This window comes from Marmota flaviventris, chromosome 5 (assembly GCF_047511675.1).
Source record: "Marmota flaviventris isolate mMarFla1 chromosome 5, mMarFla1.hap1, whole genome shotgun sequence".
Lineage (NCBI taxonomy): Eukaryota > Metazoa > Chordata > Mammalia > Rodentia > Sciuridae > Marmota > Marmota flaviventris.
This window is the reverse complement of record NC_092502.1, coordinates 57,462,926-57,480,914: the sequence shown is the minus strand read 5'-3', so window position 1 is coordinate 57,480,914 and position 17,989 is coordinate 57,462,926. Positions and strand designations below refer to the sequence as shown.

Genomic DNA, 17,989 nt, shown 5'->3' with positions numbered 1-17,989 from the left:
CCCAAAAGTATCATTTGTTTTTAAATAAAAATTCCAGTTAAGCAAGACATAAAACACTGCAAATGCTTTTCCCATTTGTAAAGATAATGCTTTGAATAGTTAAGATTTTTTTGTGACAGGATTACTTATTTTCTCTCAGGTTTTACACATTTAAATTTTGAGTACTTGGGCATACTGACCAGCAATGTTTTCATTCTCACTATGAATCCCAATGTTTTAGGAAATACACAGGAAGGAGGATTTTCAAGTTAGCTCATGAATAAGGTGATAGAATTTTATTGTCCAAGATGACTGTAGTTTTTCAGTTAGTTTTGTTAAATAAATTATTGCTACACTATGAATAATCAAAAGTGAATGTTTTATTAATGACAGTATTCGAATGATGGCAATTTTTTTTGCCAGTGATCTTTAGATTCTAAATTGATAATCTTAAAAAAATCCAAGATATTTAATTGCAGTGGTAAGAATGTCCATTTTCCAATGATGTTCCAAAAACTTAGCAAGAAAATTCTTAGTTGGACTTGATGTACCATGAGAACTCGCCCCCACTACCTGGTATTTGTCCAGACTCTCCTTTTTACCAAGATCTAAAGGAGATCCTTTTATATCAGATAAAAGTTCAGCCATAATTTCCATAGTACATTCCAGTATGATAAGGCAAGCAGAGGACAGATGGGAGAACTCACTTTTGCTGTAAATTTCCACTTCTTTTAAGGTTTTCCCAGCAAATGTTTTTAAGAGGCATGGCCAGAATACCAGAGAAGAAGGTATAGCACATCCAACAGAAGCTACTCAGTGAACCTCAGTTTTTCATCTGTGAAATGAAATCATTACACCTAATCCATCTTGAGCTCTGGGGTAGCTGTTTGTCATGCTGTTTTCTTTTAATTGATTTTTAAAAAATAAATGACAGCAGAATGCATTACAATTCTTATTACATGTATACAGCACAATTTTTCATATCTCTGGTTGTATATAAAGTATGTTGACACCAATTCGTGTCTTCATACATCTACTTTGGATAATGATGTCTATCACATTCCACCATTCTTGCTAATCCCCTGCCCCTTCCCTTTCCCTCCCACCCCTCTTCCATATCTAGAACTCATCTAATCCTCCCATGCTCCCCCTCCCTACCCCACTATGAGTCAGCCTTCTTATATCAGAGAAAACATTCATCATTTGTTTTTTGGGGATTGGCTAAACGTCACTTAGCATTATCTTTTCCAACGCCATCCATTTACCTGAAAATGCCATGATTTTGCTGTTTTGACTACCCAGTATCTTTCCTTATTTGGAGAATTTCCCATTTCATGAATGTTAACCCCAAATTAGAAACCAGGAACTCCCTCTCAAATATCTTTTGCAGCTAAAGTGTAGGCAGGTGACTTAGGCTTCACCAGTTAGACATATAAGCATGAGACTCCAGTAGGGATTAGAAGGATATGAAAAAGATGTCAAATGGAATGTAATCTATCCAGGTGGACAGGGTCATCCTGTGTCCAAAGGTGCAATAATGTAAGATTTGCAAGTATATCTCATGCTCAGGAAAAACGGCAAGTGATGTGGGGTCTGCCCAGTAACATCAGTCATAGGCTCTTCAATGGAATTTGCAGGGAATTATAGTCTCCAACCAGATTCCCTGGCTGTCCTAAGGAATCCCTGAAATACCTCACATCCTTTCAGCGTTTATTTGCCCTTCATTATTAACTAGAATGGATTTCCTTGATCTCAATCATGAATCCAACTGATGCCAGAGTCCTTGAAGTAATTATTACTTATTGGTTGTGTGACTTTAAGCAAGTAATTTAATTATGCTGAGCCTCCATTTCCTCATCCTTAAAAATGGAGGAAATAACTTCAGGGACTGCTGTGATGCTTTTAAATGTAATAATGCAGAAAAATGCTTAAGATAATGCCTTATCTGTAGTACTAAGTAAAATAATAATCTTTTTAAGCTTTACATCTCTGTGATGTAACTTCTGAGAGTTCTCAGTCTAGAGAGGTCATGGAAGCTGATTACAAGGGTCAGAAACTCTTCTGATCTTGACATTGTGCAACTATACCTAGCCTGGTTATTCTTTATTGCAATATTTCTCATTGCAAAAAACAGAATGCATAATTTACCAGCAAAAATTTAAAAATGCAATCAGGGAGGGCACAAGCCTATATCCACCTCTGCCAGATAATGAAGATTTTTACTTGATCTGCTTCATTTCTTCCCTTCCATCTCCTAGACATGTTCATTGGGCTACTGAGATAAGAGGGGAGACTGAAGACAAACAAGAGAGCAGTGAAACAGAACCAAAAAGAAAAGGTTTTCAATAATTTTTTTTTTTTTTTGCAGAGAAAACTTGGTAAAACTTACCATGTGAGATGGAACCATATGGGAAAGGAAATTAAGATTTTAAAATATGTGTCTCTGAAAATTTCCCCCACCTAGTGTTATTGTGTTTTAACCCTTCATATAGTATCTTAGTTCATGGAATCCAATTACAGCTTCCATTCTTTTTAAAGCAATTCCATTTGTAAAAATTGATATTTTATAACTTTTGTCCTTTCTTGGCACTCTTACAAATAACAAAGATTGTGTGTATTTATTTTCAAAAAATAGAATAAAATTAATTCTATCTTGAAATTATCATGCAGGTCGACTGTTGCCTTTTATAAATCTAAGATACACTGTGGAATCTTAGTGGTCTTATTTGGTCATTCTAGAAATTATTTTATATCATTAATCAAGCATGGCTTTAATAAAGATTTAAAATAAAACCAAAAAATAGTGGGAAAGCCTATAAAGGAAATAAATAATGATATTACTAGTCATGATTGAATTTCTTATTGTTGTCAAAGTATTACAGTTTCTTTCAAGAGGAGAAACCATTTTTAAAGTCTGCTTTTAGTTTTCATTGAGCACAGTTGAGAATATTTAGCTTTTGCCTTTTCATCCATAATGCCCAAAGAGAAGAAAATTGAAAGAGAAAGATAATTCACAATTCTTACATAGAAGATGAATGAAAAAAGCAGGAACAGGTACCCCAGACCAGTTATACAATACAACTGAGTTGCTTTTGAATACTTGATATGTGCTTAGTTTGAATTGGGATGTGTTGTAAGTATAAAGTACATACCAGATTTTGATAACTTAGTACAATAAATGAGAATGTAAGATATCTCATCGACACACTTTTATATTGATGACAGTTTTCGGGTTATACTGAGCTAAATAAAATATGTCATTAAAATTTAATTTCACCCCTTTATTTAAAACATTTCAAGGTGATTACAAAATTTAAAGTTATTTACATGAGTTACAGCATATTTCTATTAAACAGCACTATTTTAGATCCTAATGCTGACAGTGAATTAATCATGTAAGTGAAAGAGACTGATTCTTCAGATCACAATTTCCTATAGACTTAGATAAATGTCCTTAAACTCATGAATCAATGAGTGAATAACTTGTCTCTAAGGACAAAAAAGACAACAGGGTATTCTCATTCTCATCCTGGACATACTATATCATGCAGTATTTTGTGATAAGAATTTAGACCTTCTGCTCTGCTAAGAGGATGTGTAACTATATTCTTCCATCTTTTATAAGGTTGTGTGTCAAATTTTTCACTTAATTCAAAGAAATTTGCTATGTTTAAATTTTATTAAAGTATATAATGAGGGTTTTTTGGTTTTGCTATGCCTTTATTCCTCTGTAAATTATCTGAAAAAGTGAAAAAAAATACAGAAGAGTTTATTTGATTCATACTGGAAACAATGATGACTATTTTCCCAGTATAGTAAGGATTAAGAATTAAGGCTGCAGATATAACTCAGTGTTAGAATGCTTGTCTAGTGTACATGAGGCTCTGAACTTGATCCCTAGTATGGAAAAAGAAGAGATAGAGATAGAGATAGATATGACCTTATGCTTACTTATGGTACTCTGTAATTTGATACAAATAAAAATAAAAACTTGTCATATAGGGAGAGAGAGAGAGAAAGAGAGAGAGAGAGAGGTATTCAAAAGTTACCCTGTGAGTGCTAGACTGTCTTTTTAATTTTTTTGAATCACCAACTAGTTATGACCATTTTAATTTCAGAATTACATGATGGATTGTCACAAAGAAGATTATCATGGGAGACTTTTCTAGGTTTCAATAACATGATTATCTGAAAAGAATATAAGAACATACTTGAGGCAAGAACTCCTGCTGCTGTTCTATGTAGAAGAGGAAATATTAATAGGATTCAAAATATATTCTCCAGGGACATAGATACTTCTATTGTAAGGAAGATTCCAAGTAGTAATAACCCCTAAGGAAAGCAGGTTGTTCTAGAATTTATAGCATATTCCTTTGGCATTTGAAAAAAAACAAAGCAGGACTTATATCTTTCCAAACAATATTTTCTAGCCATGTTTAAGTTTTAAAAATCCTACAATTTAATTATCCTTTGCATTAAGTGTATAATTCAAGAAATTTACTTCCCTAACTAAAAAACACAATGGTGTCTAACTATTTATTAAGAAATGCATAAGAACCATTCATATATTTGTCAAACACCTTTTATATGTAAGGCTCAGAGCTAAGCTATGGAGAAGAAAAATGAATTGAATTCCCCACCCTTTGTGAGCTCACAATATAATGAAAGTTGAGAAAGGGAGTAGATATTGAGAAAGTAGACTTTGATAATCTACGGGTGGGAGAAACAAATAAAAAACATGTGTTGAGCATCATCTCTGTGTCATAGATATTCTGCATTTTTATATCACAGAATTTCAGGAAATAAAAATATAAAAATGGAAATGAAAATAATCTAAAATCCTACCAACTACAAATTACTACTTTTCGTGTATATTACTTTCTAGACTTGTACATGTACCTACAAGATGCATAACATATAAAATGTGGATTCATAGTATATGAGTTAATTGTGATAATTTTCAATTAGCAATATTATAAGCATAATATATATTTGAATAATAGACATACTTTCTTATAATTTTTAATTTAAAAAATCACCATAATTTTTATGGTCACAGTAAATTCTTCTACATGCCTGTGCAATTTTCTCTACTGTTGGACAACCCTATAGTATATGTTGTAATATATATATATATATATATATATATATATATATATATATATATATATATAATATGCTTTGAAAAAGGTATATACATATATGTGTGTGTATCTTTGTGAATGTCTCATTATTTTCTTAAGGTAAACTGGAAAAGATGGTTAATTTTAAAGAGAATATACTTAGTATTAAAGATTATATCTCTAAATTAAATATGCCCACCAACAACACTAGATGAGAATCCTGTTTTTCTTACACCTTTGTTAGTAAAGTCATTCTTAATACTTTTACTCTCTGTTGAACTTTAGGTAAACATGATACATAGGTTTTTAAAAAAAAAATTGTCTTCTATTGCATTTGGACATTTTAATTGACACTTGCAAATTTGAACATCTTATTGGCTATTTGTGTATCTTCTTATGTAGGTTGTGGTTTGTGCCCTTTATCCAATTTATTGCTAGTCTGTATCTCATTATATATGTAAGAACTTAATGTATTAGGATATTTATTGTAATAGATGTCAAATATTTATCTTTTACTTATTTTGAACATTTCTGACTGTTCCTTAAATGGGTTGAAATAGAGTGATAAGTTTTCTCATAAGATACAGAATTTTGGGTTGGGGTTGTAGCTCAGTGGTAGAGAGTTTGCCTTGCATGCGTGAGGCACTGGGTTCGATCCTCAGCACCGCATAAAAATAAATAAATAAAGATATTGGGTCCATCTACAATTAAAAAAAGAGAGAGAATTTTCAGAGACTAAGTTGTCATGTCATCTTTGTGCATCATGCATAACTTTTTGGAGAAACAAATTAATCAAATCTTGGAGAAACCCTTAATTTCTATGAACCTCAGTACAGAAAACACACAGTACAGAAAACACACACATTAATTGACGTTATCAGATATATTTCAAAATAACCAATTGACTTTGATACCTGATCTAAGATAAATAGTTTAGTTATTGGCAAGACAACCTGAGGCTATCATTCCCAGCAGCTAGTTTTTGTTTAACAAAACTATCAAAATAAATTAAGCGATCCAATTGGCCTTCTGAGACCAAGGGCAGCCAGAGGCTGTGCCTTACCCCTGAGAGTCTATGAGTTCTTATGAGGCCCACACCCAGACTCTCCCAGATTTTCACTAAGCATCCAGAGAGTGCTTACAAAGGGGCTCTTACACTTGGAAAAAGGCTGAACTGGAAAACAGTCCTAAATCTTAGAAGGATATACTCTCTCAAGGAAATTCAATGGTTTAGAATTTTCTTCAGATCATAGAAACAGAGTGTGCTCTTAAAATCAGGCTGATTGACTGGATGGTTCCCCAAACACACTTGCCTCTTGCCCAATTTCGCTCTTCTAATCTAAACATTCAGGTTTCGGAAGATGAGCAAACTGCACATGAAACTTGATTTTTATCCAAAATATTAATAAAGAATAACCCTCAATCTCTAAGGATACATAACTTCTGTCTCCTTTTTATATCTCACAATTTCCTCCTTTCTATACCCACAGCCTTCTCAACATTCCCACCCTCGCAGAAAATAAAACATGTCAGCACTTCACAGCACAAATTAGCATGCTTTCCCCAAATAATGCCAGGTGTTTGGAACTTTTTGCCATTTGAAGGAACCAAGTAGAAAAAAAATGTCACAGGCACCTAACAAAACAATTCTGCAGACACTCAAATGTTTTAGTTCATAAAGGTCCTTTGAGCCACTGATGCCTCTTGGGGGAATTCTGAGAAACATTCTATCTGTAAACAATCTGTTCCAGTGCCACATGTTTTCTAAATTTCTTGCCTGTTGACATTTTTTAAAAAATTAAAAGTACACATTTGCATGAAGGCAGGACCTTTTGTTTCTTACACGTTCAGTTGAGTCTATCATAGACTTTAAAATGAAATGGGTCATCTCATTTCATTGCCTGTGAAGTGTCATTTTCTAAAGGACACTCCTCAGTTCTTTGACCAACACCAATTTAAACTGTTCAGTCTTATTTTATGGGCTGTATTCTCAAGTTAAATAGGGATGTTATGGTTTGGATCTGAGGTGTCCCCCAAAAGCACATTTGTTAAGTAATGCAGGAATATTCAGAGATGAAGTGATTAGATTATAAGGGCTGTCACCAAATCAATGGATTTATCTATTGGATGGATTAATATTTTGAATGGACTATTAGGTGATTAACTAGGCAGGCAGGATATGGTTGGAAGAGGTTTGTCAATGGGGGTGTGGCCTGGACTATATCTTGTCACTCTCCCTTCCTCCTAACTGCCATGAACCGAGCTTTCCTCCACCACACCCTTCTGCCATGATGTTCTGTGTCATGTTAGACCCAGAGCAATGGAGTTGGCTTACATTGGACTGAAACCTTTGAAAACATGAGCCCAAAATAAATTTTTCCTCTTCTAAGTTGTTCTTGTCAGGTATTTTGGTCACAGTAATGGAAAAACTGACTAACACAAGGACTTATTATGAAAATGAGAATTTCTGGAGCTTATAGTTTCCTTTATTTTTCATCTCTCTGTAGTATTTCTTAGGTTTAATTCTTTCTTTGAAATCTAGCTTTATATTGCTATATGTTTCTGTCTATCAAAATACTTCTGAAATTTCTTCCAGGCACATGACATAATCTCATTTTCCCACCCCCTTAAAGTTATTTTGGGCCATGTGATTTCTTTGGTCAATAAAGTGTGATTTTGAGGTGTAGCAATTGCTGGACACAACTAGTCCCCCAATTGTAGAAGTACATGCCCAGGGAAGCATCCATCCAGAAGGTTGCTTAGAGCCTCTCTACCTTAGGTGGGTTTTGTGATGGAGAAATAAATCATTCAAATAAATAAAATATTAACTGATATGTAACTGATAACTTCCGAAATTTAAAAATAATCATACTAATTTGAAATCAATTGAAGTTTTTTATCATTCTTGATATTAGCCAAAGGGAGAAAATATTTATTACCAATCACAATGATAGCTCCACTGTTACTTTTCCATAAACCGCTTCACCTTCAATCTCTGTAGCAGCAGTTTGTTCTATATTGAATTTAGGCTATATGATTTAAAATGGGTAAGACTGAGATGGCCAAATAGGGGCAGGGGTAGGAATGAAGGCAGGAGGTATGATATGGATCAGCTACTCATGTTTTGAAAAATCTCAACATAAAAGTAGCTACATAGGAAGTTGAGCAATGGATAGAAATTCCAACTGATGTTCCATTCCGAGATCAGGGGGAACACATTATTCCTCTTTTGCAGGTGTCCCTAGAAGTAAAGATTCAATTTATATATTATTCGTTTTTTTCTATGGGAAAAATAAAAATTTTAGATTGAATATCTGGACTTACTTGTTAAATGGAATATTTTACTTCCCTAAATTTGACAGATATCCACTAAAACACAAAGAAGTATTTCTCTGTAAGGCAGTCAAAATGATCTTAGTGCCAACACAATGGCTGTTTAGCTTTTGTTATGAATTTCCGTTCGTAAATCCTCATTCATTAGATTATGTCCCATTCTGATTTTGTGATTGCATTAGGTTAGGGTCTCAGTCTTGGAAGGAGAGATCTGGCTGCAGAGGGCTTATTGGAGATGATACCTATAGAGGAAAAATGAACAGAAATTCAAAGGGCCTCAGCTCCTCAGGCTCTGGGCTAGTCCTACAGAATGATCTCCAATTACAGCCTGGGGCCAGGTGTTATGGCCCTGCACCAGTCCATCAACCAGTGCAAGCTAATCTCATGAAGGGGGCAGATAATTTGTGGGCAATGGATTTCCTTCAGCTGAAGGAATTCCTAGAAAGATTCTTAGCTGTGAGTCAAGATAACTCAAAATGGATCTTTGACCTAAATATGAAAATGTTGGGAGGAAATATTTGTGACTCAGGCAAAGACTTCTTAAATAAGATACTAAAAGTACAAGCCATGAAAGTATAAAGGATACATTAGATTTCATCAAAATTAAAACCTCTGTTTGGAAAAAAACACATAAAATGTATCTGAAAAGCTACTTATATCCAAAATACAATTACTTTAATTGATTTTTATTGGTGCATTATAATTATACATAATAGTGAAATTCAATGTGGCATATTCACACATGCACACAATGTAACTTGATCAATTTCATTCTCTAGTGTCTCCCATTCCCTCCATTCCTCACTCCCCCGGCTCCCCTTCCTCTACTCAATTGGTCTGTCTTCTAATTTATGTTTTCTTTCTTGTTTCCTCTTAGGAGAGAAAAATACAACCCTTGACTTTCTGAATCTGGCTTTTTTCAATTAACATGATTGAAAATTCCAGGCATTTTCCTGCAAACAACATAATTTTGTTCTTCTTTATTACTGAATAAAATTACATAATTTTTTCATTCACCTGTTAATGGACACCTAGGCTGGCTCCACAACTTGGCCATTGTGATTGTGCAGTTATAACTATAGCTATACATGTGTCACTATAATATGTCAACTTTAATTTCTTTGTAAAAATACCGAGGCGTGCTATAACTGGGGTCATGTGGTGGTCCATTCCTAGTCTTTTGAAGAACTTCCATACTACTCTCCCTACTGGTTGTACTATGTATAATCCCACCAACAGTGTATAATTGTTTCTCTCCCCCCACATCCTTGACAGCATTTATTATTTGTATTCTTGATGAATGCTATTCTAGTTGGAGTGAGATACATTTCCTGACTGCTAAAGATGTGGAAATTTTTTTTCCTACGTTTGTTACCCATTTGTATTTCTTCTTTTAAGAAGTGTCTGTTTTGTTAATTTGCCCATTTATTGACTGAGGTATTTGTTTTTCTGGTGTTAAGTTTTTGAGTTCTTTGTATATTCCAAATATTAGTCTTCTGTTGGAAGAGTATCTGGTAAAGATTTTCTCCTATTCTGTAGGTTCTCTCTTCAGACTCTTACACATTTCCTTTTGCTGTGCAGAAGCTTTTTAATTTAAAACCCTCCCACTTATTGATTTTTGGGTTTATTTCTTGAGCTTTAATGGTTCTGTTAAGGAAGTTTGTGCCAGCAGCAATATGATGGAGTGTTGACCCTATGTTTCTTCTAGCAGTTGCAGTGCTTCTGGTATAATTCCTAGGTCTTTGATTCATTTTGAGTTGACTTTGTGTGTGAAGGGTGAGAGATAGCAATTTAGTTTTATTCTTCAAAATATGAATATTCAGTTTTCCCAGCACCATTTATTTAAAAGGTTACCTTTTCTTCAACGTATGTTTTCGGCCCTTCTGTCAAGAATCAGATGACTATATCTGTGTGGGTTCATGTCTATGGGCTTTCTATTCTATTTCATTGGTTTATGTATCTATTTTAATGTCAGTACTATGCTTTTTTTTTTGTTTGTTTGTTTTATTATAGCTGTATAGTGTAATTTAGAATTGGGTATTATGATGCCTCTAGTATCACTCTTTTTGCTTAGAATTGCTTTGACAATTCTGGGTCTTTTATTCTTCCATATAAATTTTAATACTTTTTTTAAGTTCTGAGAAGAATGTCATTACTATTCTTATGCATTGAATCTGTAGATTGCTTTTTGTAGTATAGTCACTTAATATTATTCTGCCTATACATGAACATGGAAGGTTTTTCCATCTTCTGAATCTTTTTTATTTTCTTTCTTCAGTGTTCTATAGCTTTTTCTTTTTTAAAAAAAAAGTTTTAAGAAAATTTTATTAGTTATTGACGGATCTTTTATTCATTTATTTGTTTATATGTGGTGCTGAGAATCGAACCCAGTGCCTCGCACATGCTAGGCAAGTGCGCTACCACTAAGCCACAACCCCAGCCCTTTAAAAAAATTTTTAAAAATATTTTTTGTAGATGTCAATGGACCTTTATTTTTATTTTATTTATTTATGTGATTCTGAGAATAGAACCCAGTGCCTCACAACGCTAGGCAAGTGCTCTACCATTCACTGTCGAGCTCTCTTACCTCTTTGGTTAGATTTACTCCTAGGTACTTTCCCTTTAGTTCAATACATTAAAAAAAAAATTCAATACCAAATACTAAGACACAAACAACACAACTTACAAATGGACAAAATATTCAAATAGCTATTTTTCCAAATAAGGTAGAAAGATGGTAAATAAGCACATGAGAAGATGTTCTACATTGTTATTTAAGGAAATGCAAATTAAGGCTACCATGAGATACAATTGTACCTATCAGAAAGGCTAAAATTTAAAAGGCTGGGTTGGAAGGAATGTGCATAAATGGAACTTTCATTTATTGCTGGTGAGAAAGTAAAAATGATATAATGATTTTTTTAAAAATATTTTTTTAGTTGATGATGGACCTCTATTTTTTATTTATTTATATGTGGTGTTGAGAATCAAACCCAGTGCCTCACATATGCTAGGCAGGCGCTCTACCACTGAGCTACAACCTCAGCTCTGATATAACCATTTTGAAAAATAGTTTAACAGAATTTTTTGTTAAAGTTAAAAGAACATTTACCATAGGACTCAACCATTCCACTCCTATGTATTTACCCAAGAGAAAAGAAAGCATATGCCCATACAAAGACTTCATCAAAGTCCACAGGAGTCCAGAACTGGAACTGACCATCAGGCCAATGTCAGTCATCAGGCAAAGGGAAAAACAAATTGGTCCATCTAATAGAGTGGGATACCCCTCCACAGTAAAAACAAACTGCTGACACGTATTACAACATGAGTGAATCTCAAAATAACTGTTGAGTACAAGAAGCCAGAAAAAAACAAGGGTATATACTGTATATATATGGCTCCATGTATTTCAAGGAGAAGCTTGAGTGTGGGTAGGTGCACAAGATTCCTGATTGGTCTGAGGAAACTTTGGGACTGATGAATAAAATAAGTTCACTATCCTGATTGTGATGATAGCTTCATGTGAGTGAATGCATGTCCAGACTTAATTCGTATATTTTAAATTTTGTGGATTATGACTCAGTAAAGGTGGATGAAAAATAGGAAGAGGGCAGGCAAAAGTTCTCCATTCTTCCATCCTTCCTTCCCTATTCATCCATTCTTTATTTGTTTGTTTGTTTCTTGTTTTGGTTTGGATGAGGTGTTCCCCAAAAGCTCATATGTGAGATAATGCAAGAAGGCTTGGAGGTGAAACCTTAACCCATTACTGAGTTAATCCCCTAATGGGGATTAGCTGAGTTGTAACTGAAGGCAAGGAGGGTGTGGCTAGAAGAAATGTGTCATTGGGAACATGCCTTTGGGGTATAGATTTTATTTCTGATGAGTGGAAGTGCTCTCTCTCTCTCTCTCCTTCCTGATCATTGTGGAAGCTGCTTCCATCCACCACACACTGCCACCATGATGTTCTGCCATCTGGAGCCCTGAAGAATGGAGCCAGTTGTCTATGGAATGACTCTAAAACTGTGAACCCCAAATAAACTTTTCCTCCGTAAAATTGTTCTTGTCAAGTATTTTTGTTACAGCAGCAAGAAATCTGACTAAAACATTAATTTATTTCCAACTCCTGGAGTTACTGTTTCTTATTTATTAAAATGGTAAAATAAAAAAAATCTATTTTCTACAACAGCAACAAATCTTTACATTTAAATATACATGTGTCACTCTCATTTTAAGAAAGAATAGGAATATACTTAAAGTACTTGAAATATTCATTTAAAGCACAATGATATTGATAGCCTTGATTCAGAAAAGATGTAAAACTTTGCTCATTAAAGAGAAGAATTTTCTAAAAGCCATCTTAAAATATTAAAATTTAGAGACATCAGAAATATGACCAAATAAGTGTTTCCTGCAAAACTAATAAATAGTATGTTATGCTGAGTGCTAAAGAAAGAGCAGAATTTATGATTTCACACAAGGCATAGTTTACCTTCCTGATTTATACAATCTTTTTATAGGCTTTTTAGCTACTTTAAAAGTAATTTTGTAAGGCTGCATTTCTATATAGTATGCTATGAAAATGACCTATGCAAATTATAAACCAAAAAGTGCTTTTGTATCTTTAGCACTTAAAATAATGATTCTTTAATGAAGTTATTACCAGACAACAACTTGAAAGCTAAATGGTTTATGAGGTTTTATTATAGGCCTTTTTTTTTTTTTTTTGCACAACAAGAGACCTACTTCATACATATTCTAGCTGACAGATTCATACCCACATTCCTTGTTGTGGGATGTGCCACTAGACATAACCAATGTCATCACGTGCTTTACATGGCTCATTTCTATGTGCCAGAACTCTCAGGTGCAGTTCAGGAAGAACAATCCTGATCCTGTTCAGGCCAAACTTCCTTGCAATAGAATTTTTATTTCCTAAACAGTTTCAAATGAGATGATTTATATGCACTAGCTGTTTTCTGTCAGAAGATGTTAAAATGGAGCAAAAGTAACAGTTTACATAGCCCAAAGGAACAGGGTTGAAATACATAGGGACCACATGGCACTTGAGAAGTGGATCTGAGTTTACTCACTGGGTTACCCTATAAGGTTCCTATGTGTGGAGTGAACATATATACTCTTTGATCTCAACATCTGAAAGCTCCTTGAGCCTCCCTCAGTCTCAACTTCTTAATTTCTAAATTGATAATAGTAATAATAAAGAAGAAAAGTCTCCATATGATAGTGATGTCTCTGGACCCCACCCTCCCATGCTGCTATCAGGATCCAGGGGCAGAGCTCAATCACTTGGCAGTGAGAAAATAAAGAACCATCCTAGCAGTTCAGTGGTGCCTCGGAGGTAGAATGTGTTTAAATCCACATGGTGGTCAAGAAGTCACCATATAACAAAAAGGATTTTGTCCTTCATCTCAATCTTCACTATCAAAACTCAAAATAATTATTTAAAAGAGGCAATCACAACCTTCCTGTAGTTGGGTGCCTCATGGTACCCAGCAGAATCTCTTCCTTTGAGCTCTATTTCTACAAGTTCCAAGACTTTGAAAGGCCTGTGTGGTGGAAGGAGGCTGCAGTCACTGTGGATGTGCTCTGGCCTTGAGGTCTCTAATCCTAATTCCCTCCAGATCAATGTATTCTTTTAGAAATGTAAAAAGATTGAAAGTAAAGCAGAACCAGCCCCAGGGCTCTCAACCACGCCAACTGTAAATTGGAAAGGGATGGGTTCTGAACTCCAGGAAGCTAACTGGGAGCCCTAGGCAGAAATCCTGAATGTGGTAATTGGCACCTTGACCTTTTCATGCTGGCCCTGAGAAGACTACCTCTAGGATGCTCACTTATAAGCACCACGATAGTGTTCATATGATATGGGTGAGGGTCACTCTTTCTTTGGGCAACAAAATCATAAATAGCTGTACGAAATAAAATAAAAAATTCATTGTTAGATTCTCTTTTTCTAGCAAAAAAAAAAGCAATATAAGATTAAATTATCACTAGAATTAGAATACAAAATTTTAATTGAAACCATTTACCAATCCTATTTGGTTTCCCTGGACTTATATTCCTCCAACAAAAGCTCCCTTTCTGAAAATTATTATGGATTTGGGAGCCATGTCCAGTTTGTCTGGGGCCACAACAATTGAAATAACACTGAAGAAGAGAGATGTTCATGTTTTATGAACTATAATAACTGTGCAAATATGAGGTTCTGGGTGTGCATGAGAAAATTGATTGCTTTAAGATGGTGATGCTGGGGCATAATAGAGGGAGTAATAGATAAGAACCACCAAATCCTAAAGAAACAGAAAATAAAAGAGCCAAGTCCCCTGGCACAGAGAGGAGCCCATTTGAATGCTGTCAATTCTAAATAGCTATAGTTTCATATATGTCTAGGTACTTGACCAATCATTTTCACCTTCTAAATATCTTATTTGAGGTAGGTCATTTAAGTTGCATTATCCTTATTCTATAGATGAAAAATGAGGCTTGGAAAGTTTAAAGAATTTGGCCATTGTTACAGGCTTGCAGGTAGCAACTATGGGTCTTTTGAACTTTGGGTCTTTTGAGTATGACTCCAAGTCTTTTGAATCCTAGTTCTGTGACTTTTTTTTTTTTTTAAAAAAAAAAACCACATCCCCTCTACCCTAGAACTGAAAGGATTGTTCCAGAAATGTCCCTGGGTGGAGTCTTGAGGGTTCTCAATTGAATCAAGAAAGCCTAAGGAAAATATAGATAACCTGCTTTTTTTTTTTTTTAAAGGAAATTCTCAAACATATAAAAGTAGAATGAACCTCTGTGTACCTGTCACCCAGGGGGCTTCTTAACAATCTCCTCAATGTCAACAAAGTCAGGGGAGGGACACGGTGATGCTTAGGTAGGAAGGATCCAGCTTTCCCAGGGAGGGAATCACAGAGCTCATGGAGGAAAAGAAGAAAGGCTTCAAGGGTCAAAGCTGGGCTTGCTGTCAGCTGGCTCGAAAGACAAAGAAACCGGATATTTCTGGAAGAGTCTGTGATTTAAATCCCAGTCTAGCTAAACCAAAGAATGATGTGCAGGATCTATATTATGCCTGCATTCCAGGATGACCTAATACATAAACAAATACTTCAAAATATCCCAGGATGCCTATAATGTCATAGGGCCACAGAGAGCAGTGTGGCATTTATTTCATGTTAAAATGAGAAGAAAGGCCACAGCACATCCACCTAACTTTCCTAGGGCCCCAAGGGCATCCCTGAGCTGCTACTCTTCCCCATTTTACTTGTCTTCTACTTGGGAAAGAACATTCCATGTTTTATGTAAAAAAAAAAATATTTACTAGTAAAATGTGAACTATAGCCACAAAACCTCACTAGTAATCAAATTATACTTTCATTAGCCATACGGCCTTTTTATTTAAGAAAACATAACCATACAAAAATTATTTCTTACCGTTAATTTTTTTGATTGTGTCTCTGACAATGAACTTCCAGATATCATGCTGAAATAAAGAATTTAGAATTACAAAATTATATTTCAGGCAGACACACACACACACACACACACACACACACACACACCTCACACCAAATAGATCTTTAAACTCTAACATGTGAGATAAAATTTTTAAGTGTTTCCTCCAAATGTCAATTTCTGGACATTTCAAGAGGAAATAAAAATAATGGAATGTAAACTTTACTTGCAGAAGATAAAATAGCCTTTAAAGGCTCTCTTGAGAATAAGCAGTCTGAACAGAACAATCTGTTCTGAAAACCTGCAGAATCTCTTATTTCAACTTAAAAAAAAAAGTGGAGGGAGAAAAGCTTATCCTTCTATCAAACAGCAGATTTAGGGAGTTCTTTTTCTCTCTGCCTCTATCTCTCTCCTTCTCTCTCCCTCTCCTTTCTTTTCCATCTCATCCTCCTGAATCATTTGCATACGAACGTAATATTTATTGAAACTTGAATTCTCTTGCTCCTTTAGTTTCTCTTGATTACTCTGATCCCCTTCTGACAAAACCACATTTTCACAAGTTCCAAATCCTTTCCTTCTGTGTTTTTGCTAAAGCCACCCAATCAGATGCTCACTTGTACCACTCCACAGAAACTGCACTTAGCAAAATCACCAAAGAGCTCTTCTGCTCTACCATATCCACTGGACTTTTGTCACAATTCAATTTACTTAACAGCTTTTGAGAGGATTCATCTGTCCTCTTTGAAATACTGTTTTCACTTGTCTTCCAGAGCATCCTGAGGTCCTAGGAATACTTTCTTCACATCTATCCAGTTCAATTATTCCTACTTCCTTCCTTTCTCTGCTCGGAAATCACCTTTGTGGGACCTACCATATGCATCATATTTAAAATCGAACCCTTTACCTCATCATCTTACTTGATTTTTCTCTGCCTGTTACTGATTTCTAACATACTACTACAGAGATTGCTTATTTGTTGTACTTATTGTGTCTCCTCCCAACTTAAAAGGTAAACCTCCTTGAACACAGTGTATTTTTTCCTCTGATTTTTATCATTGTATCCTTAGCATCTTGAAGAAGGATGGGATGGCCAATAAATATTTGTTAAATCATTTAATAAAGCTCATAGATTTTAGTAAATTACACTCTGTTGTTACCAACCAATAAGCCTTTAACATTCCTAGGTATTTCTATACCACAGTTTCTCTAATCAATATATTGCTCTATTTCCATATTTCTGTGCATATGTCTCGCTTTACCCACTTTTTAATACATTTAGAGCCACTGACAATATTCACAAGATAATCAATGGCTACTGAGCAAAATTAATTAATTTCTCACTTAGTGAAAGGAAACACTTGTTTCTGAGAGACATAATAGCTTTTCTTACATCATATCAAAATCAGCTTTGACAGTACCTCTCTGTCACAAAATGGAAAACAATTTTTGGGTCATCACAATTGCTTTGAATATAAACAAACAGCTTTGAAAAACCTTAATAAACCAGGCTCCCCTTACCTTTGAACTAATTTTGTCTTCTATCAGTGCACCTCACAAAACTGACATTTCCACCAAGCTGTGCTAACTCATGGTTCCAGAGTAGATGTTTGTCCTTTTCTGAAGTCATTTCCTCTGAATAGAATGTGCATGCCCTCTTCTCTGCTTGTTGAAATCTTCCCATTTTTTCCACATCATATCTCAATGCTCCCTCTTCCTGCAGCTTCTTTGACCCTGCTGGTCAGAAGTGCTACTTGCCTCTGTATTGCACAAATTTTTTTTGGACATCTTCTCTTCTTGCCCTTTTTAATGTTTTGTGATATACATAATAATAATTTGTCTACCATGTTTTTGCATTTCTCAGTGACTCTCTTATACAGAAGGAGGACTATGCTTTGTTTATTTTTTTACCCATCCAATGACATTCCAAACAAGATATGAACATTCAGTCACTAAATGAAGCCAAACAAAACAAAACATTGTGAGTATAACACTCTTAGGTGCATTTCACCAAGGCCATAAGTGCACCCAGAAAGTGCTATTTGAAACTACCCTCTATTAATAATGCCTGAAACAAAACTACTGATTTA

General features: G+C 34.8%; 1 protein-coding gene across 1 annotated transcript in view; it reads right to left on the bottom strand.

Annotated features, from left to right (window-relative positions):
- The window catches only part of Ccdc192 (coiled-coil domain containing 192), a 200,548-nt gene extending 183,066 nt beyond the window's left edge, over positions 1-17,482 (bottom strand). The window contains exons 1-2 of the mRNA XM_071611850.1: positions 17,421-17,482; positions 15,882-15,930 (exon numbers count right to left, since the gene is read on the bottom strand). Coding sequence (XP_071467951.1) covers positions 15,882-15,929 — 48 coding nt within the window. The 5' untranslated portion in view covers position 15,930; positions 17,421-17,482. The remainder of the gene's footprint in view (positions 1-15,881; positions 15,931-17,420) is intronic.
- Between the last annotated feature and the right edge of the window lie 507 nt (positions 17,483-17,989).